The 21,477-nt window shown below is 41.9% G+C and overlaps 3 protein-coding genes across 10 annotated transcripts in view; 1 reads left to right on the forward strand and 2 right to left on the reverse strand.

The window, feature by feature from the left end:
• Positions 1-1,143: 1,143 nt before the first annotated feature.
• On the reverse strand, positions 1,144-21,055 carry AK6 (adenylate kinase 6). 2 transcript variants are annotated; one of them, XM_004091236.3, is made up of 5 exons: positions 20,701-21,055; positions 17,536-17,628; positions 5,329-5,387; positions 5,083-5,228; positions 1,144-1,684 (listed from the first exon to the last, which is right to left on the reverse strand). In XM_004091236.3, the coding sequence occupies exons 1-5, from the start codon at positions 20,723-20,725 to the stop codon at positions 1,492-1,494; spliced, it is 516 nt and encodes a 171-aa protein (XP_004091284.1). In that variant the 5' UTR covers positions 20,726-21,055; the 3' UTR covers positions 1,144-1,491. The 2 variants fall into 2 exon arrangements, with proteins under 2 accessions (XP_004091284.1, XP_004091282.1); XM_004091234.3 differs by lacking the exon at positions 20,701-21,055 and adding an exon at positions 20,507-20,587.
• TAF9 (TATA-box binding protein associated factor 9) lies at positions 15,773-21,055 on the reverse strand. Of its 2 annotated transcripts, none has more exons than XM_012497259.2 (3): positions 20,701-21,055; positions 17,536-17,628; positions 15,773-16,785 (listed from the first exon to the last, which is right to left on the reverse strand). In XM_012497259.2, exon 3 carries the CDS (start codon positions 16,766-16,768, stop codon positions 15,974-15,976), a length of 795 nt encoding a protein of 264 aa, XP_012352713.1. In that variant the 5' UTR covers positions 16,769-16,785; positions 17,536-17,628; positions 20,701-21,055; the 3' UTR covers positions 15,773-15,973. The 2 variants fall into 2 exon arrangements, with proteins under 2 accessions (XP_012352713.1, XP_012352712.1); XM_012497258.2 differs by lacking the exon at positions 20,701-21,055 and adding an exon at positions 20,507-20,584.
• The window catches only part of RAD17 (RAD17 checkpoint clamp loader component), a 46,076-nt gene continuing 45,231 nt past the window's right edge, over positions 20,633-21,477 (forward strand). For 2 of the 6 annotated variants that reach the window (XM_030798562.1, XM_030798566.1), the window contains exons 1-2: positions 20,888-20,977; positions 21,284-21,326. The gene's annotated coding sequence lies outside the window, so the exon portion shown is untranslated. Of the gene's footprint in view, positions 21,327-21,477 lie in introns of all 6 variants that reach the window. The other 4 variants (XM_030798564.1, XM_030798568.1, XM_030798561.1 and 1 more) reach the window with 4 other exon arrangements.

Genomic DNA, 21,477 nt, shown 5'->3' on the forward strand with positions numbered 1-21,477 from the left:
TGTTGGCAAGAATGTGAAGAAACTGAGTCCTTAATACATTGATGGTGGGAACATAACATGCTGCAACCACTTTGTGACATTTCCTCAAAAAGTTAAACAGGGTAGCCCTATGACCCAGCAATTCCCCTCCCAGGTGTATGCCTAAGAAAACTGAAAACATACATCCACACGGAATCTTGTACATGAATGCTCATAGTATGCTACTATTATGTATTCAACTTCACAATACCCAAAGTGGATACAACCCAATTGTGCAAGTGATGGAAACATAAGCAAAATGTGGTAAATCCATATAATGGAATATTATTCAACCATAAAAAGGAATGAAATATTGGTACATGCTATAACTTAGATGAACCTTGAAAACATTATGCTAAGTGAAAGAAACTGGACACAAAAGGCCACATACTGTATAATCCCATTTATATGAAATATCCAGAATATGCAAATCCATAAAGTAGACTAGTGACTGCGAGGGGATGAGGAGGAAAGAATAGAGAGTGACTGCTAAAGGGCAGAGGATTTCCCTTTATCATCACTGCTTCCCCCACAGTTGACAGTTACATAACCTTGTTAATAAGCTAAAAACCAATGGATTATAAATTTTATTTATGTTTATTTTTAGAGTCTAAGGTTTCACTATGTTGCCCAGGCTGGTCTTGAACTCCTGCCTCAAGCGATTCTCCACCTCAGCCTCCCCATTTGCTGGGATTACAGGCATAAGCCACCATACCCGGTTCTGATTATACACTTCAAAATGGTAAATTTTATTGTATGGTATGTATGATATGTATATCTCAACTAAAAAAAAGAACAGGGAGGTCTGTACTGAGATGATATAATCTTCAAATATATTAAGTGAAAAAAGAAAGGTACAGAATAGTGTGCACAATATACTGTTATATTCTTTAAAAAATGTACACATGTACATATACACTGTGCAGGCATAAAACCTCTAAAACGACATATAGGAAACCAGTAACATTATTTCCTAAAGGGAAGGAACCTGGGGTGCCTGGGGATAGGGTGGTCTGGAAGGGAGACCTAACTTTTCAACATGCTGTTTTGTACCTTTTGAACTTTGTATCGAGTAAAACACTTAACTTTTTTTCTAATTTAAAGAAAGAAAAAAGGAATACTCTGTTGCTTTATCTTTAGTTTTATTTTAAGAGATCATCTGCATTTTTTTCTGTAATAAACTTAAAAGATATCCACCCATTTTGTCAGATGATTTATTTATTCTTTAGCAATTTAAGTATTAAAATCACAGTTTTTGTCTCAATCCTTAATAATACTATATTCATTCTATTTCATGTTTAGCTTTCTCATGGAGAAAAAGAAACACAGGCATAAACCTATATACTATCCACCTGCTGGTCCTGCAACGTGATTTTAATAAAGTGTTACTGATACTTGAACAATTTCTATGATGTCGGCAGAGATATCAACAAGTATCAACAAGAGTGATTATTAAGTAGCTAGCCTTATAAGTCAAGAGTTATGATCTTTGATCCACTGCTCAATCCATTTCAAGATCTGATCTACATTATTTTCTAGCTCTTCTGGTTTATTACTGGGCAGCTGATGCACGATTTCTTCCTTGTAGGATGCTGTGGCTTCTTCATAAAGAACTTGAAAAATCTCACACTGAATATTGTCTGTTAGTTTCTTCTCATTATAACCCCTAGAAGGCAGGGAGGTTAAGCAAACAAAAAGCAAAATAAATGGCATTAACTGGAGTTTTAGAAACATACCAGAAACTGGACACTTTTCAATACACGAAAAATTACTGAAATGGTCTCTTCACCTAGAGAGGAGTGACTGGTGCCTGTTTATATGACAGAGTTTCTTGACACTAGGGTTAAACTAAAGATCACCAAACCAGCATTTAGGTTTGTTTGAATTTTTCCCCTCACAATTTGTCAGCTACTCAATAAATTCCCAATGAATTAGTAAATTAGCAAAACTCTAAAACTTAGTAATAAAAAGATTTGTAACCCAATTAAAACTTAAGCAAAGGATCTGAGTAAATATTTCTCCAAGAAAGATATACAACTGTCTAATAAGGACATGAAAAGATGTTCAGCATCTCTAGCTATCTAGGAAATGCAAATCAAAATTACAATGAGATATTACTTCACATCCAGTAGGATGACTACAACCAAAATATGAACAATAACAGCTGTTGGTGAGGATGTAGACAAATTAGAACCCTCATACACAGAGAGTGTGAATATGAGATGATGCAGCTGCTATGGAAAACAATCTGGCAGTTATTGGAAGGGTCAAATACAAAGTTTCCATATTACCCAGAAATTCAATTCCTAGATATGTAAACAAGAGAAATAAACACATGATGTCCACACAAAAACATGTGCAAGAATGTTATGGATACAATATTCATAACAGCCAACAAGTGAAACAACCCAAATGTCCACAACCTGATAAATGTATTTAAGAAATAATATATCCATACAATGGAATATTATTTGGCAATAAAAAGAAATGAAGTACTGGTATATGCTACAACATGAATGAACCTTGAAAACAAACTAGTTTGACAGGAGACAGGCATAAAAGTCCACATCCTGTATGATTTCATTCATATGGAATGTCTAGTATAGACAAATCCATAAAGATAGAAAGTAGGTTATTGGTTGCCTAGGGCTGGGGAACTGAGGGTAAATGGGGAGTGACTACTACTGGGTATGGGTTTCTTTTTGGGGTAACAAAAATTTTCTATTTTTTTTTTTTGAGATGGGAGTCTCGCTCTGTTGCCCAGGCTGGAGTGCAGCGGTGTGATCTCGGCTCACTGCAACCTCCGCCTTCCGGGTTCCAGCAATTCTCCTGCCTCAGCCTCCTGAGTAGCTGGGATTACAGGTGCACGCCACCACGCCCAGCTAATTTTTGTATTCTTAGTAGAGACGGGGTTTCACCATGTTGGTCGGGCTGGTCTCAAACTCCTGACCTCATGATCCATCCACCTCGGCCTCCCAAAGTGCTGGAATTACAGGCGTGAGCCACCGCACCCACCCCCAGAATTTTCTAAAATTGGTTGAGGTAATGATTGTACAACTTTTTGATATACAAAAAAACAAATGAGCAACTGATATACACACCTACTACGTACCCATAAAACTAGAAAAAAAACCCTGAATTATGTACTTTAAATGGGTGAATGTAAACTAAATCTCAATAAAGTGGATATTTTTGTTTTTTGGTTGCTTTTGAGACAGGGTCTTGCTTTGTCAACCAGGCTGGAGTGCAGTGGTGCAATCACAGCTCACTGCAGCCTCAACCTCCCAGGCTCAAGCATTCCTCCCACCTCGGCCTCCAAAGTAGCTGGGACCACATGTGCATGCCACCACACTTGGCTAAATTTTTTATTTTTGTAGAGACCGAGGTCTTGCTATGTTGCCCAGGCTGGTCTCAAACTCCTAGGCTCAAGCAATCACCCTGCCTCAGCCTCCCAAATTGCTGGGATTACAGGTGTGAGGTGTGAGCCGTCCTGCCTCCCCCTCACCACCCAACCATGCCCAGCCTAAATCTGTTACTTTTTTACAACCTTTTCAGTAGTTAAAAATACTAACTAGCTCTCTCATAGTTTTTTCATACCTTAGTCATACCCTTGGCTATATATGTAAAACAGTAATTTTTTAATCAAAATTTTAAATTGTCTTGATTGAAAAAAAGCATATGTACCATATAGTCTGTATTACTTCTCTGCCCCAAAACTTTTAATGGCTTTTCACTGCCTAAAAAAGATAAAAGTTTTAGGTTTAGCCCCAATTTAACTTTTTCTATATGTGTATTTGCTGCCATACTATTCTGTGCAAGGATTTACAAGTATCCCAAATAATAGTGGTTAGTCAGATTTGATTATAATCAGTGAAAACCACACATTCTGACCCCAACCTTAAGCAAAATTCTGGAGCTTTCCTTTCTGAGATTGCTCTCTAATTTCTCTAGAATCCCCATATTCCCACAGCTTTGATCAAAAGACAGTGGGGATAAAAGACTTCCCTAAAAGTTTCTCTTTACTGGTTCTTCCGCATTAAATCTGATGCTCTATTTGTGGGTTTAACTCGGTATCTATTAAAGACGGTGAAATGCTGGTTTATTTTGTTAGTTTTTCATAAACTTTCCCATTCCTGATGTGGGGATAATTTGAGTGGGTAGTGTTCAGTCAATAAGCAAAGAATATGTTAGGGGCTTGGCTGTTTTCCTAGCAAGGGTTTACATCAAAGAAAAAGCACAGCTAAATAGGGTTTCTTTCTTTTTTTTTTTTGAGATGGAGTCTCACTCTGTTGCCCAGGCTGGAGTGCAGTGGTGCGATCTCAGCTCACTGCAAGCTCCACCTCCCAGGTTCACGTTGTTCTCCTGCCTCAGCCTCCAGAGTAGCTGGGACTGTACAGGCGCCTGCCACCATGCCTGGCTAATTTTTTTTTGCATTTTTAGTAGAGACAGGATTTCACCATGTTAGCCAGCATGGTCTCGATCTCCTGACCTCGTGATCCTCCCACCTCGGCCTCCCAAAGTGCTGGGATTACAGGCGTGAGACACCGTGCCCGGCCGACTAAATTGGGTTTCTACACAGTACATTTTACTCAGTCAGACTGTCAGTTGAGATATTAATTTACTCAAAAAATACTGCCCATATTTTAAAGTAGTCATATTTTCAAATAAAACCCTTTATTAGCTGGGTGCTATGACTCACACCTGTAGCCCCAGCACTTTGGGAGGCCGAGGTGGGCAGATTGCTTGAGCCCAAGAGTTCGAGACCAGCCTGGGCAACATGGGAGACCCCATCTCTACAAAAAATACAAAAATTAGCCAGGCAAGGTGGCATGTGCCTGTGGTCTCAGTCAGGAGGCTGAGGCACAAGAATTGCTTGAACCAGGGAGGTGGAGGTTGCAGTGAGCCAAGATCACACCACTGCCCTCCAGCCTGGGTGACGGCGAGACTCTGTCTCAAAAAAACAAAACAAAACAAAAAACAAAAATCTTTTATCGTGGCCAATTTCAGGAATCTGAATAAAAGTTAATATTATGCTTTAAGAATCTGATGTTTTTCCTTTCTTACCTTGTTTCAAGTCTTTCGTACAATACATTGGTATCTGTTCTCAGCACAAAAACTATATGAAACCAGCGTTCAGGGAAGAAATCACAACCATGGTAATCAACAATAACTCCACCTTCTCTCATCTGGTTATCTAACTCATCAACTACCTGTAAGAAAAGTTTAAAAAAAAATGCTTCTTAAGAAAACTGAAGTCAACTTTCCTATGAAATTCAACAAATGCATACTTTATGAAAAAGTCATACTTACTCTGTCTTCATCTAAAATGGGACAATCATACTCTTCATCATAGCCATCATACAATTGCTCTAAAAGAGATTTAGAATTGCTTGTTGAAATATTTTCTAAGTAACTTTAAGTAATTTTCAATTAATTCTAGACTTTAGGAAAGGAAATGTATCATCAATTATTCTTTTAGATACAAGGGTGAATACTAACAAAATAAATGTCACATAAACACCAGATATAAAGGAGCCATACTAACTGATAAATTGGAATTTTGTCTAGAGGGAAACTTGGATAGCAATATATCTAAAACTGCTTTAAATATCAAAACTGAAACCAACTAAAAAGAGTGAATAACGAACTTCAGAATTTGTGGGGCTATTAGGACTACACTATTTTTGTTAAACTACAAATTGGTGGGAAGAGGAAACACCTGAACAGATACAAACGCACTCACATACATTTAAAAGCAGATTAATTTATCAAAAGCAGTAACAGGCCAGGCGTGGTGGCTTTGCGCTTGTAATCCCAGCATTTTGGCAGTACGAGGTAGGAGGATCTCTTGAGCCCAGGAGTTCAAGACAGCCTGGGCAATATGTTGAGAACCTGTCTCTACAGAGAAAAAAAAAAAAATTAGCCAGGCATGGTGGCACACACCTGTAGTTCCAGTTGCTTGGGAGGCTGAGGCGGAAGGATTGCTTGAGCCTGGGAGGCGGAGGTTACAATAAGCCGAGATCACACCACCGTACTCCAGGCTGGGCGACAGAGCAGGACCCTGTCTCCAAAAAAAAAAAAAAAAAAAAGAAAGAAAGAAAAAAGCAAGAACAGATTCTTTATTCCAGAAATGAATGCTCTGTCACTGAGCTCACATCCTCATGGGGATAGAGAAGGGTCAGGACCCAGATGCTCCTGAACAGTATCTTTACTTCTAGATTTCCAGCATCCCAAACTGCCGTTCCTCATAAGAGTTAAATAGTCTCATTTCAGAAGGCAAAACAAAAATAATGTTCAAAGTTACAAAGGAGGCAAATTTAAATTTAACATAAGAACGTTCTAACAAATCACAGCTGGTTTTCAAAAGAAGTATTTTTTCAGGAGGTAAGACATACCATCTTACCCTTGGCCCCAGCCCTTCGGAGGTATTAATCTAAGGCAAGCTTAGATCATCCATTAACCATCTCTCAGAGCATGTTATATAGCAGTCTTCCCACCTCTTTCCCCTTAATATTTTGGTACGGGTTGAAATGAGGTTAAAATGAACATAAATTCTTTTTTTTTTTTTTTTTTTTGAGACAGAGTCTCGCTCTGTCGCCCAGGCTGGAGTGCAGTGACGCAATCTCGCCTCACTGCAAGCTCCGCCTCCCGGGTTCACGCCATTCTCCTGCCTCAGCCTCTCCGAGTAGTTGGGACTACAGGCGCCCGCCACCACGCCCGGCTAATATTTTTTGTATTTTTAGTAGAGACGGGGTTTCACCGTGGTGTCGATCTCCTGACCTCGTGATCCGCCCGCCTCGGCCTCCCACAGTGCTGGGATTACAAGCGTGAGCCACCGCGCCCGGCCAAAATGAACATAAATTCTGAAGGGACACAGGAGTAGTCTGATGGTCACTGGGGGGCACAGAAGCAGTTGTAACTCCTTGTCTTGCCTGGAGGGTCTGTGGACTGATTCTGGGCACATAAACCACCTTTCTAGCACTCTAGTGTAGCCTCTGCCTCCTTGGGCTATTGCTCACCTACCAGAAACTCTACCAACCTAAAAAATTAAACTGTCTTGGTATGAAGAAAACTGGTTAACAATTTAGAAAACAATCTAAATCCTTTCTTTATACCACAAACCCCAGATGGAGCTATAAAGGAATGATTCATTTCAGTTTGTTGAGTGGCAGAAGAAATAAAAAGACTGATCCAGTTATTTAAAATGTTGACTCTCTGTTCCTTGAGAAATAATCAAATTCTAAGAAAAGTAACAGAATGGGAGAAAAAGCAAAGGACTGAAATGTAGATAATATAAAGACCTTAAAACCAAAATTACAATTGCTCAATAAACAAGAAAAGAATTCACACAAGATGGAAGACTGGAAAAAAATCAGTAAACACACATGAAAAAATATTGAACTTTCCTAGCTATTAAAGAGATGCAAATTAAAATGAGTCTGTATTTATGCCTGTTATATGTTCAATCCATTCAGATATTTACACTACCATTTAATTTCTAACTGGACAAAATTAGAAAATAATAAAAAATGTTGAATAAGAAAATAGTTAAATCTTGATTTACCAACTTTATAAAATATTATGTAATTTTGTAAAAATTATGTAATTAAAGTGAATAAGTATTAGAGTTATACTATTATAGTTAACATAGTTTGAAAATACTATGTAGTATAGACTAGGCAGCAACATGATAAATGCTCACATATACAAGTGTAAAACACAAAAACCAGAATTCAAAGTTGTCTTTACTAGGGACAAAGATTAGAAGAAAAACAAAAGCTTTGGAGTATTTTTCCATATACCATTTTTACAATATTGTATATTTTTTTAACAGTACCACAAAATCTAAGAATACCTACAGCTGATTCTGTACTATGTGGTAATCTTGAATAGATAAACACGGAAGTTCCTTCATACTTTAAATCTTTGACTTTTAAAAGATGACTCTGGCTGGGTGCAGTGGCTCATGCCTGTAATTCCAGCACACTGGAAGGCCGAGGTGGTTGGATCACCTGAGGTCAGGAGTTGAGACCAGCCTGGCCAACACGGTGAAACCCCATCTCTACCAAAAATACAAAAGTTAGCCAGGTGTGGTGGCAGGTGCCTGTAATCCCAGCTGCTTGCGAGGCTGAGGCAGGAGAATCACTTGAACCCGGGAGGAGGAGGCTGCAGTGAGCCGAGATCATGCCACTGCACTCCAGCCTGGGTGACAGAGCAAGACTCTGTCTCAAAAAAAAAAAGAAAGATGACTTGAACCAATATATGCTGTCTAAAATAGATGTGTTAACTTTTAGGATTGAAGTCTTTATTTATTTTTTTTGAGACGGAGTCTTGCTCTGTTGCCCAGGCTGGAGTGCAATGGCACCATCCCAGCTCACTGCAAGCTCTGCCTCCCGGGTTCATGCCATTCTCCTGCCTCAGCCTCCCAAGTACCAGAGACTACAGGTGCCTGCTACCACGCCCAGGTAATTTTTTTGTATTTTCAGTAGAGACGGGGTTTCACCATGTTAGCCAGGATGGTCTCAATCTCCTGACCTCGTGATCCGCACCCCTTTGGCCTCCCAAAGTGCTGGGATTACAGCCGTGAGCCACCGCGCCCGGCCAATTTTTCTATTTTTAATAGAGACAGGGTTTCACCACTTTGGCCAGGCTGGTTTCAAACTCCTGACCTCAAGTGATCCGCCCGCCTCAGCCTCCCAAAGTGTTGGGGTTACAGGCGTGAGCCACTGCGCCCAGCCATGTTAATGTATTTTAATAAAATAGTGTAATCTAAACTTTTATTTTTGAGTCAGGGTTTCACTTTGTCACCCAGGCTGGAGTGCAGTTGTGCGATTTCAGCTCACTGCAGCCTCAGCCTCCAAGGTTCAAGTGATCCTCCTGCCTCAGTCCCCCCAAGTATTTGGGACTACAGGTGTGTCCTATCATGTCTGGATAATTTTTATATTTTTTGTAGAGACAGGTGTCACCATGTTGCTCAGGCTGAATCAAACTTCTGAGCTCAAGTGATCAGTCCACCTTGGCCTCCAAAAGTGCTGGGAATGCAGGCATGAGCCACTGCGCCCAGCTGTAATCCAAACTTTTAAACACTCATTCCAAAAAACATTTACTAAACACCATATACCAGTGACCTAAGGGATAATGAGGACATAATTTATAAAGTGAACAAGTAGACAAACAATCCTTCCCTCAAAGAGTTTAAAATAAAATGGGAGAGGACCGACAAGTCACCTGGAAATTATAATATTTTAATGTTATGGTTCATGGTGATATGGGAGCAATAAGGATGGGCACCTAACATAAACTTGGGATGTTAAGAGAGGCTTCCTGGAGGAAGTGATGTCTAAGTAGAGATTTGCGGTAGTTATAGACATAAAAAAGCACTAGGGAAGACTCTTCTAAATAGAGAAAACAAGATATTCAAAGGTAGAGACTAGGAAGGGGCAGGCCCTTTCAAGGGAGGGAAAGTCAGAACAATGAGAAAATAAGTGGTAAGGGGTAAGCTGAGGCCAGATCAAAAAGGGCCTTGAAGGCTGCATGAAGGAGTTCAGACTTTATCCTAAGGCCAAGGAAAATCATTAAAGGATTTTCAGCATTAAATGACATGATAAATTCCAAATTCAAAAAAATCTTTTTTTTTTTAATGCAGAATGAGTTGGAAGGAACCAAATCCAGAAACAGGGACTTCTAGTCTACTGCAGATTTTTAGGTAAGTGATGATTGTAGCCTGTACCAGAGAAATGAACGGATCCTAAACTTCATTTCAAATTTCAAAAAAACAATAAATTTTATGCTACTTTAGAAAGTTTCAATTAGAAGCCAAATTTATACTTGCCTATACATAGGATCTTAAGCAAAGATGAAAAAGGTTGATTCGGTTAAATGACTGAGAGATTAGAAAATTAAATCAACTTTCTAAACAAAGTTTTGCGGTTTATTTTTTTAATTCCAGGTACAGATATATTGCTTGCAGAAAAAAAATCAACTGTGGGGCCAGAGTTAAAAGGCTGAGCATGGTGGTTCGCGCTTATAATCCTAGTACTTTCAGAGGCCAAGGTGGGAGGATCGCTTGAGCCTAGGAGTTCGGGATCACCCTAGATAACATAGCAACACCCCACCTCTACCAAAAGAAAAAAAAAAATTAGCCCAGCATGGTGGTGCCAGCCTATAGTCCCAGCTACTCTGGAGGTTAAGGTAGGAGGACTGCTTGAGGCTGGAGTGAGCCAGGATTGTACCACTATATTCCAGTTAGGGTGACAGCGATACCCTGTCTCAAAAAAAAAAAAAATTTTTTTTTTTTTAATTTTGAGACAGAGTTTCACTCTTGTCACCCACGCTGGAGTGCAATGGCATGATCCTGGCTCACTGCAACCTCCGCCTCCTGGGTTCAAGCAATTCTCCCACCTCAGCCTCCCAAGTAGCTGGGATTACAGGTGCCTGCCACCACGCCTGGCTAATTTTTGTATTTTTAGCAGAGATGGGGTTTCACCATGTTGGCCAGGCTGCTCTTGAACTTTTGACCTCAGGTGATCCACCCGCCCTGGCCTCCCAAAGTGCTGGGTTTACAGGTGTGAGCCACTGCGCCAGGCCCCACAAAAAAATTTTTTAAAGCTCATTCTTACCTTAAAAAACCTTCCCAGCTGCTGCTGTTTGTCAAACTGTAAAATCATGACATGTTTAACTGCCATCCTAGAACTTATATACACTCAAGTGAAAGCTGTTCTTTAATCATATTGGGATGCTAGTTGTTTTGACACTGCTGCCAATACTTAAAATTTTTATTTTCATATTTCTTCTTTTGAAAACATATTCACCACATTTACCTCAACTCAACAAGAAGCTGATAACTCTAAAGCAATTAGAACAAGAAATTAACCGGTTTAGAGTGAATAGTTGCCTTTAAAATACCTGGCTTTTTATGTGAAAAGAAAAGGGCAATTAATTCTGCATAGTGAAGTTAGGGAGCCAAAGATATGACATTGGAGTTGGGCCTCCAAGCAGTTGTAAGGAAGATAAGGGAACCTATAAAGAGAAGAGCATGCATAAATACTTGAGGTGGAAAATTCCTAGTGTGAGAACAGGGTATGATGGCTGCACTGAAGGGGACATAGGGGAGAGAATGGCTGCAGGTAAACTGTGGCCATTTTATAAAGAATCTCCTATATTTCCTTAAGGAGAATGGACTATGTGAGTAAAAAGTTCAAATCATGTCATTCTCCTTCCCCGCTTTTAAGAAAATGATAGTGTAGAAGAGGGAGGAAAGAGATACTTAAGAAGTCAAACAGGAGATTCTCGGTAGGATTCTAGGCACAGCACCAGGAGTCTTGATGAAATAGGGGTACTGTAGGGATGTGTCGGAGAAACCATCAAGATTTAAAGGCCAAGTGGATCTGTGTGGAGAGAGTGAATGTGTATTTACATGCTTGGGAGGTAGAAATCAGAAGAGTGGGCAAGTATAGTCAAGGATGCTTTTAGAGCACGTGCTTTAAACATACTAATTTAGAGCTGTAAACTTCTGGGAACTATCCAGGTGGTTGTCTAATAGGTGTCTAGAAATTGGGCTGTTTTAATTATAAATTTAAGTCATCAGCACAAGGGAGTGAATGAGTGAGATTACTAGTGGGAGGGGCAGAATTACAAGATGGCTGCAGTGAAATCATGGGGGAACAGGTGGAAGGGGAAGGACCAGAGGCAAAGATGGGGAGAGAACAGTGTCAGAGAGGTCAATAGAGGAGTTAGTTTCCAAGGCTTCCAGTGGGAGTTGATAAGGGGAGAGAAAAATGTGATTCAGAAAAGGATAGAAGAGGGATCAGCATTTTTTTTCTGTAAAGGGCCAGATAACACCTTACGCTTTGCAAGCTAGTCTTTAGCTCAGAAGTCATACAAAAACAACAGTAGCTTGCCAACCCCTGGGTTAGAGATATATCAAGATTCTAAGTGTTCAAAGCCAAGCTATGCTTTACAATTTCTACGGAAAATGGATCCAATGTCAATATATTACTTCGTCTAGACCTATGGGTATCCTGCAGTTAGGAACAGAGGCTGAAGACTGAAAAACTGCTGCCAGGAAAATTAGGGATGCTAGTAACAGTATAAAAATGATTGTATATAGGAAAGGATATCAAGTGAAGAGGAGTCTTGAGACTGGAAGAATAGCAATAAGAGAAGCATTCTTATAGTCATACCACAGTAAGACTCTTTTTTTTTGAGACAGAGTCTCGCTCTGTCGCCTAGGCTAGAGTGCAGTGGCGTGATCTCGGCTCACTGCAAGCTCCGCCTCCCAAGTAGCTGGGACCACAGGCGTCTGCCACCATGCCCGGCTAATTTTTTGTATTTTTAGTAGAGATGGGGTTTCACCGTGTTAGCCAGGATGGTCTCAATCTCCTGACCTCGTGATCTGCCCGCCTCGGCCTCCCAAAGTGCTGGGATTACAGGCGTGAGCCACTGCGCCCGGCCCACAGTAAGACTCTTAATAGTTTTGTTTTTTTTTTTTTTTGAGATGGAATCTCTCTGTTGCCCAGGCTGGAGTATAGTGGCACGATCTCGGCTCACTGCAACCTCCACCTCCCAGGTTCAAGTGATTCTCCTGCCTCAGCCTCCTGAGTAGCTGGGATTACAGGCGCCCTCAGCAACGCGGGACTGATTTTTTTTTTTTTTTTTTTTTTTTTTTTTTTGAGACTGAGTCTAGGGCTCTGTCTTGCCCAGGCTGAAGTGCAGTGGTATGATCTCGGGTCACTGCAGCCTCCGCCTCACGGGTTCAAGTGATTCTCCTGTCTCAGCCTCCCGAGTAGCTGGGATTACAGGGACCCACCACCATACCTGGCTACTTTTTTGTATTTTTAGTAGAAATGGGGTTTCACCATGTTGGACAGGCTGGTCTTGAACTCCTGACCTTAGGTGATCCACCCGCCTCGGCCTCCCAAAGTGCTAGGATTATAGGCGTGAGCCACCGTGCTGGGCCAAAGTGCTGGAATTTACAGGCATGAGTCAGTTTTCTTAAACTTAATTCCTATCTAATTTTTTTTTTCTTTTTGCCTTGGTTTTGGGAGTGAAGATGACCTCTCTCAACTACTGCAATTCCACATGATCACTAGGATGATAGTAAACTTTTAGAAATACGTTTAAAACTAGGGTTTTCTTAAAAGCCTCATTTCTTTTTTTCTGACTTTAGTGAGCATCAGAATAAGCCTTTTTTCTTTACAGCAAGATTTCTCAATCTTATTACTATTGACATTTTGAGTCTGGTAATTGTTACTAAGGGAGACAGGGGACTGTCCTGTGAACTATAGGATCTTTAGTAGAATCCCTGGCCATCACCTCCTCCTCCATGTGACAACCCAAAACGTCTTCACACATTGCTATACCCCCAAAGGGCAAAAATCACCTAGTTGAGAATCACTGCATTATAGATGATTGCCTGGTTTCCCTTAAAATATATCCCCACTTGAAATAAAAATGAGGTTGGATGCCTCAGAATATTTCCAGATATATTCAAACAGGATCTGGGTTAAAAAATCTGGTATGTCAAACCTTACAAAGTACCTCATCAGGCCGGACGCAATGGCTAACACCGGTAATCCCAGCACTTTTGGGAGGCCAAGATGGGAGGATCACTTGAGCCTGGGAATTGGGGACTAGCCTGGGCAACACAGTGAGGCCTTTTGTCTGTAGTCCCAGCTACTGGGGAGGCTGGGATTGCAGTGAGGGGAAACTGTGCCACTGCACTCCAGCCTGGGCCACACAGCAAGACCCTGTCTCAAACAAACAAACAAACAAACAAAACCCACAAAGTACCTCCATCAAACTCCATGTCAAGTCAGAGCAGAAATCTTTTATCTGGCATTACAGGAGGGGAAAAAAAATACTTTTCCTTTAAGACTTAGATCCCATTTTCATGAAACAATCTCACTAATAACAAAGAGGATGGTTGGGACTATACACAACTGACTAAAATGGTGTTGAGTACTCGAGGTACGCTGGCTCTCATCTGTAATCCCAGCACTTTGGGAGGCTAAGGCAGAAGGATCACTTGAGCCCAGGAGTAAACCAGCCTGGGGAAAAAAGCCAGACCCTGTCTCTGCAAAAATAATTTTAAATTAGCCCAGCAGGATGGTGTGAGCCTATAGTCCCAGCTACAAGGGAGGCTGAGGCAGGATGATCACTTGAGCCCAGGAGTTCAAGGATGCAATGAGCTATGATCAGGCCACCACACTCCAGCCTGGGCAACAGAGCAAGACTCTGTCTCAACCAAATGAAATGGTTGTAAGTACTGGTAGGAGAGGACCCAAAGAAGAGGAAGACAAGTGCCTTATACTGGATTGTCCTTGGTCTGGTGTTACCATTGCTCTCAATGCTATTAATGCTCTAATTAGTTTAGAAATGTTAAATTGAGTGAAAGTAACATTGGAATGCATGAATGAAATTGATTATTATGTGACTCAGAAATCACTTGTCAAAAATGGTGGTGTTCAACAGTGAAGAACAAAACCACGTTTCATATAGATATAAAACAGCAAGGCCAGGCTTGGGGCAGTGGCCCACGCCTGTAATCCCAGCACTTTGGGAGGCCAAGGCGGGCGGATCACGAGGTGAGGAGATCGAGACCATCCTGGCTAACATGGTGAAACCCCGTCTCTACTAAAAATACAGAAAATTAGCTGGGCGTGGTGGCAGGCGCCTGTAGTCCCAGCTACTCAGGAGGCTGAGGCAGGAGAATGGCGTGAACCTGGGAGGCAGAGCTTGCAGTGAGCCAAGACTGCGCCACTGCACGCCAGCCTGGGCGACAGAGTGAGACTCCGTCTCAAAAAAAAAAAAAAAAAAAAAGGAAAGGCCAGGTGCGGTAGCTCACACCTGTAATCCCAGCACTTTGGGAGGCCGAGGTGGGCAGATCACTTGAGGCCAGGAGTTCAAGACCAGCCTGGACAACATGGCAAAAGCCCATCTCTACTAAAAATATAAAAATTAGACAGGTGTGGTGGTGCACACCTGTAATTCCAGCTACTTGGGAGGCTGAGGTGCAAAGATAGCTGGAACCTGGGACATGGAGGTTACAGTGAGCTGAGATTGTGCCACTGCACTGCAGCCTGGGCAACAAAATGAAATTCTGTCTCAGGAAATAAAGTAAAATGAAATGGAAAATGAGTAGTTGTATGATAGCAAATAAAAATCTAGGTTTTAGAAACTATAACCTTGATAAATTGATGTTCTTTTGGACAAAAAAATTTTTTAAATTAAAAAAAATATATAAATAAACTATAACCTAATTATCAGCCCTGGATCAAAAATGAACATGATACTGGCTTATAGTATGAGAATATGAAAAACAAAGATGCTCAAAATTAACCTGCAAAAAGAGACACAAATTTTTTTTAAAAAGTGGAGACATACTGGGAGACACTAAGGGTCCTTAATATAACCAAAAGGACAGAAAAATGGGATCTAGGAAGTTGGGCAATTGAGGAAGATAATCAAAGCAGGTTAAGAATTCACTATGAATAAAAATCCTGACCAACTGGCCTCTCCAAAGAGGAATCAGTTATACTTCAGCAATCTGAGAGAACAGAAGACAAGAGTGACGTACACACCAAAGATCATACTATGATCTATATATCTGAAGACGTTTAAGGTGACACTCTAGTGGTCAAAAATAGACTGCAGTACTGCATATTGCTGCAACTGCCAACTGTTACTCCTGTTGGTGACAACAGGGAGAAAATTGCTTTTAAAAACATAACTGCCAAAGCACCAACAATCAAATGAATGAATGAGTTTATTTTTCTTACACTTTTAAGGCTGATGAAAAACCTTCATTTCAATTGAAAAGTATGGTAACTGTGTTTACTCATTAATTATTATGAAAGTTTTCTAAAACACAACTTGAAAACATCCAGCATGCATGTTTAATATCAGTACAATGAATTCAAGACCAAGTATACATGTTACATTCAGCAAGACTAGATTACAAATTATCATAGTCATCATCATCATCATCGTCATCATCATCATCTTCACGTTTTCTTTTCAATGCATTTGATGATTCATTGGCAGTATTTTGTGATGATACCATATTAGTGGTAATAAGAATGTTTTTGGACCCGATTAATGATGGATTAATCAGAACATTCTGAACTGCTGAGGTTGCAGGAATTGAAGCTTTTACAGCTGGAGACTGAGAAGTAGGCATCTGTACTGTAAACCTTTGACCTGTGAGGGACATGGGAGTCCCTACTTTAGTTGAAACAGACATGGTCTGTGGGGTTGGTGTGCCTAGTGTGGGAGTACTTGGTCTGCTAGTAACTGAACCAACACTTAACCGCGGGACTGTTATTCTTCCCGCAGAAGTTGATGCCTTTTTCTGTAAAGATTTCAGCCTATAGTTTGGAGCTGTTAAGCAGTATCTATCAGGTGGCAACCTAGGACCTGAATATGGCTTGATCAATGGCAAAGGGGTTTGATTTCTTTGCCTTGCAATATCTAATAAAAAATCTCTTGGGGGAGGAGAGGTAAAAGACTGATCAGCGCGGCACTGGATTGCCAATCGCACATCATCTGCATCAACAGTAGCTTTCTTAGCATGGCTTGAATAAATTTTTGCATCATCTAGAATTGTGGTCACATATCGGAAGGCAAACTCCAACATCTGATTTATAACTCTTGGCTCATATTCTGTAATCCCCATATCCTTCAGGATTTGTGCCATCATCTGTGCATCTTTCGGCATGCTCTTGGGAGAAGCCATCTTGCCAGACTCCATGATATCCGATGATCAGACTTTAGATCATTTGAAAAAAATATGTACATTAGATCAATATGAAATAGTTACTTTAGTAGCAACTGTCAGGAGCTTAAAAAAATTTTAAATCTATGTTAAACTGTAAAAAATTTTTTTAAATTTAAACCATATGTTTTCTTAATTTTAATGAGGCATACTTAAGGTCGCTTTAATTTATTGAGTTCCTACCATGTACAAATCATTGTCGACTATAAAAAGCTGAAGACACAAATAAGGGAGCGATAAAAGATTAGGGGAAAACAGGGTAAAATAAATAAAAACAATGATCATCTTAGAATATATGCAGTTGCATGCAAATCTCACACTAATCTAAGATACCATAGCATAGTCATGTCCTACACCTGAGCTCAAAACAGTCTCTTTCCAGTGAGACCAATATACTCACTGTGCTCATATATATGTTTAGCAGTACCAAACCTTTGTTTGCTCAACTTAAAAACATTCTCCTTATTCACATTCTACCTATCCGAAATCCAGTCTCTTTATAGGAGCCTTCCCAACTATTCACAAGAATTGCCAGCCATTTTCAAGGCAGAAGGGAAAATGGTCAAAATAACCAGGATATAGCATTAGACACTTAATATTTCTGTGGATTCCCTAACAGAGTATATATTCTTTAATGGCAATCTCTGTTTTTTGTACCCTATGACAATACCTAGCACTCACACTCCACTTATCAGACTTTAAAAAACAAAACAAAACAAATCTAACACCAAAGTGTCCCTTACCTTCTCGAGCTAAATCACCCACATTAATGTATTTCAGTCCTGATTTTGACGCAAGTTCTTTGCCTAGTGTGGTTTTTCCAACCCCTGGTGTACCTGTAAGACAAGCCACAGAAAAATACTGTTTGTGAAATACTACTTATCACACTGCAGTCCACCTTCTGCCCTTCCTTTTTTTATTTTTGAGACAGAGTCTCACCTGGCCTCTGACCTTAAAAGTTCTTCACTACTGAAATGAAAAATTTCCTAATTAGCAATCATATGTAAAATTTTTTTTTTTTGAGACAGAGTTTCGTTTGTCGCCCAGGCTGGAGTGCAGTGGCGCGATCCTGGCTCACTGCAACCTCCACCTCCCAGGTTCAAGCGATTCTCCTGCCTCAGTCTCCTCGGTAGCTGGAATTATAGGTGCCCACCACCATGCCCAGCTATTTTTTGTATTTTTAGTAGACGGGGTTTCGCCATATTGGCCAGGCTGGTCTCAAACTCCTAACCTCAGGTGATCTGCCCGCCTCGGCCTCCTAAAGTGCTGGGATTACAGGTGTAAGCCACCATGCCTGGCCATATGTAAATTAGCATGTACTACGAGCTAATAAAAATTTTCCAAAGCTAACTGAATGTCAGAATATTACCCAGTGTATTGATTCCCCAGGGGTGGGGCTCAGCAGATTCTGACGCCAATTCAAACTGCCTGCTGCTACCGAGGAACTGCTGAGAATAAAATTAGCCACCTCGTGCTGGGTGCAGTGGCTCATGCCTGTAATCACCGTACTTCGGGAGGCTGAGGCGGGCAGATCACGAGGTCAGGAGATCGAGACAATCCTGGCCAACATAGTGAAACTCCATCTCTATTAAAATACAAAAATTAGCCGGGCGTGGTGGCGTGTGCCTGTAATCCCAGCTACTCAGGAGGCTGAGGCAGGAGAATCCCTTGAACCAGGTAGTTGGAGGATGCAGTGAGCCGAGATCGCGCCACAGCACTCCAGCCTGGCAACAGAGACTCCGTCTCAAAAAAAAAAAAAAAAAAAAATTAGCCACCTCGAATCAATTACAATAATTTATTTACCTTTTTCTTTTTTTAAAGACAAGATATCTCTTTGTTACCTAGGCTGGAGTGCAGTGGAACTTGGCTCACTAGAGCCTCCACCTCCTGGGCTCAAGCAATCCTCCCATCTCAGCCTGTCCGGTAGCTAGGACCACAGGTATGCACCACCATGCCCTGGTTAAATTTTGTAGAGGTGGGGTTTGGCTATGTTGCTTAGGCTAAGCTCAAACTCCTGAGCTCAAGCAATCCCCCCACCTCCACCTCCCAAAGTGCTGGGATTTACAGGCATGAGCCACCCACCTGGCCTATTTGCTTTAATTTATAAAGATTTAAAAACTGTTCATGGCCAGGTGTGGTGGCTCACGCGTGTAATCCCAGCAATTTGGGAGGACAAGGCGGGAGGATCGTTTAGGCTCAGGAGTTCGAGACCAGCCTGGCCAACATGAGACTCTGTCTCAAACAAAAACAAAAACAAAAACAAAAACTGTTCATGTTAAAATTAAGCAGTCTGAAAGACACCGTATTACCTCTACTGACCCCTTGCACCCTTCCATAGAGATAACCACTGTAAACCAGTTTCCTATACAGGTATATATTCCCAAAGAAACCCTATTTATGTTTGCATATAAATGTACATGTATGTACAAACTCTTTGTAATATATATAAATACAACATATATTCCCTTTTACATAAATGACAATACTATATACATTGCTCTTTACCTTCCCCTTCTGATACCTATTAAAATTACATTTCAAGATCATCAAATTCATAATTTTCAGCTTTTCAGGTTTAACATCCCTGAAATTAAACTTGAGCATAAAGATAACAGGGATAATCCAGTTCCCATACCCAGAAGAGTAACAGTCACCTCAAGTCCACTATAATACACCGAGTCTGAACCCTGGACTCAACATGTTTTCAATAAAATGTTCACTTTAGAGTTTTGACAATGACTTAATAACCAGGGCACTATGTTTGATCCATACAAAAAGATGTAAAATCTTCCGCTTAAGGAATCTAAAATTCTAAACGTTATTTGTGAGGTGGTTAACCTGCACCTCTCAGAAACAGGCATGTCTTGTGCGCTGCCAACAATTTTACGTTTGGGTGAATGATATAACTTTACTGTTCCCAGAAGGAGTCTTAATTTTTCTGTACGTTGCAATAAAATCTACATGCATTAGATTTTTCCACGAATGGCCTACAATTTGATAAACACTTTCAGGACTAAACGGCTAGCAAAAATATTCGTTAAAGTCGTTACGCAGCATTTTAGCTCCCTTCACTGATAACACGCACCCTGAGTATGGCTTCAAAGCCCCACTCCTACGCGAGAAACGACCCGAAATGCTCACTGTATGCCTTCCTTTTAAGGGGCATGGGGAGCCACTATGGACCTCAACAAAAGCGTACAGTAATTTCGTCACGTCACAAACATCTGAACTCGTTTAACCGAAATCTAATCTGAGGCGTTTACCAGAAGCAAAGAAAAAATAAAATACGGCCCACGGAGGCCTAAGGAGTGAGGCATCCACCATTAAGGGCTCTACCGGGAAGCAGATATGGCCTTACGTTATTCCGCTAAAAATCCCAAGGCCAACCCTCCAAAGAATCAACAACCCATTTTACAAACGAAATACCAGATTCAGAAAAACTAAGCAGGTTGCCAAGCTGGAGAGCTGGATCTGCCGACCTCTCTCCACCTCCTCCGGGAGCCTCAGGCCAACGGAATTAACGTTCCGCGTCCCCTCCCCCGCCTCCCGCAACGCCCGCGAGGGTCGGCTCCCGGGGCGCCGACAACCGCCTCGTGGCCCTCGGCCTGCCTCTGAAGAGAGCAGTGAGGGGCCCCCACCTGGGCGCCCGACGCCCAGAGCACTCTGCGCCCCTAACCTGCCCCAGCCCAGCCCCTGCTGGCCGCGCGCCCTGACCGGTGAGCAGGATGTTCGGAAGCAACATGGTCCCCGCCGCGACGGCTTCGGGCGCCTAGCTCACGTGCCCTTTGCACTACCGGGAGGAGCCGGAAGGGGCGGGCGGCAGCAAAAGCCCAAGGCCCCAAAGGCCTCGAGGCCCACCGCGGCGCCCCTAGTCTGCCCCGGCGGCCCAGCCGCGGCCCACTGGTTACCTGGCTTTCGATGACACATTTCCATCGCAAAGTTGGAGGGTGGACATAACTCGGGTCGGTATTTCGGTTCAGGCAGTGCGCTGGATGCCTAAGTCACACACACCTTCGGCGGTCCCCGCCCTTCGCTTGCGCCGACCAGTCTGGAAGGTCCCCGGGAGGCCGTACCTCCGAGAGGCTCGGCGTTGAGCTCGGGCAGGGCCAGGTGGCTGCCCTTTCACCTAGGGTAGACCCTGGTCGCCTCCGCTCTTCGCCCAAAAGGGGATGCAGCTCCGGGAAAGTAAGGCCGCCGCGGCTGCGGCTATATTATGTATCTGTCTTAGAGACGCGAGTCTATCTGCCTTCAAGCTTTCCTGGGCTCTCGTCGCTCCTCCTCCCGACCCGCCCATCCCATCTAGGGATGAGAAGATTGAGGGTGCAGAGCCCTGTCCTGCAGCGGGGATTTGCGAGCTCAACCCGGCACCCCACTGATTACAGGATTACGTTGGACGAATATTTGAGCTTAGTATTCCCTGTTCACTGTGTGGGGTGGTGGTGGGTCGGCTAGCAATAGTCTTGAAGGTCTACCTCTGACATCTCATTTCAGGAACCTGGCATCTTCAGGGACAGTTATCTGCTTTTTAAAGGAGGTAATTGTCAATCTTGTTTTCAAGAGTGAATAGAGCCCTGACCGTGACAACAGTCTGCATCTTTTTTTTTTTTTTTTTTTTTTTTTTTGAGACGGAGTCTCACTCTTGTCGCCCCGGCTGGAGTGCAACCTCTGCCTCCTGGGTTCAAGTG

The sequence above is a fragment of the Nomascus leucogenys genome, chromosome 18, assembly GCF_006542625.1.
Source record: "Nomascus leucogenys isolate Asia chromosome 18, Asia_NLE_v1, whole genome shotgun sequence".
NCBI classification, from domain to species: domain Eukaryota; kingdom Metazoa; phylum Chordata; class Mammalia; order Primates; family Hylobatidae; genus Nomascus; species Nomascus leucogenys.

Bases quoted from the DNA above. Each gene is read 5' to 3' on its own strand.
- AK6 (XM_004091234.3), bottom strand. From the start codon at position 20,534: ATGTTGCTTCCGAACATCCTGCTCACCG. The intron at 17,629-20,506 runs GTCAGGGCGCGC...CTTGTCTTACAG, and splicing joins TCCGAACATCCTGCTCACCG to GTACACCAGGGGTTGGAAAA. The intron at 5,388-17,535 runs GTAAGGGACACT...AATCTCTTTTAG, and splicing joins GGGTGATTTAGCTCGAGAAG to AGCAATTGTATGATGGCTAT.
- TAF9 (XM_012497259.2), bottom strand. From the start codon at position 16,768: ATGGAGTCTGGCAAGATGGCTTCTCCCAAGAGCATGCCGAAAGATGCA.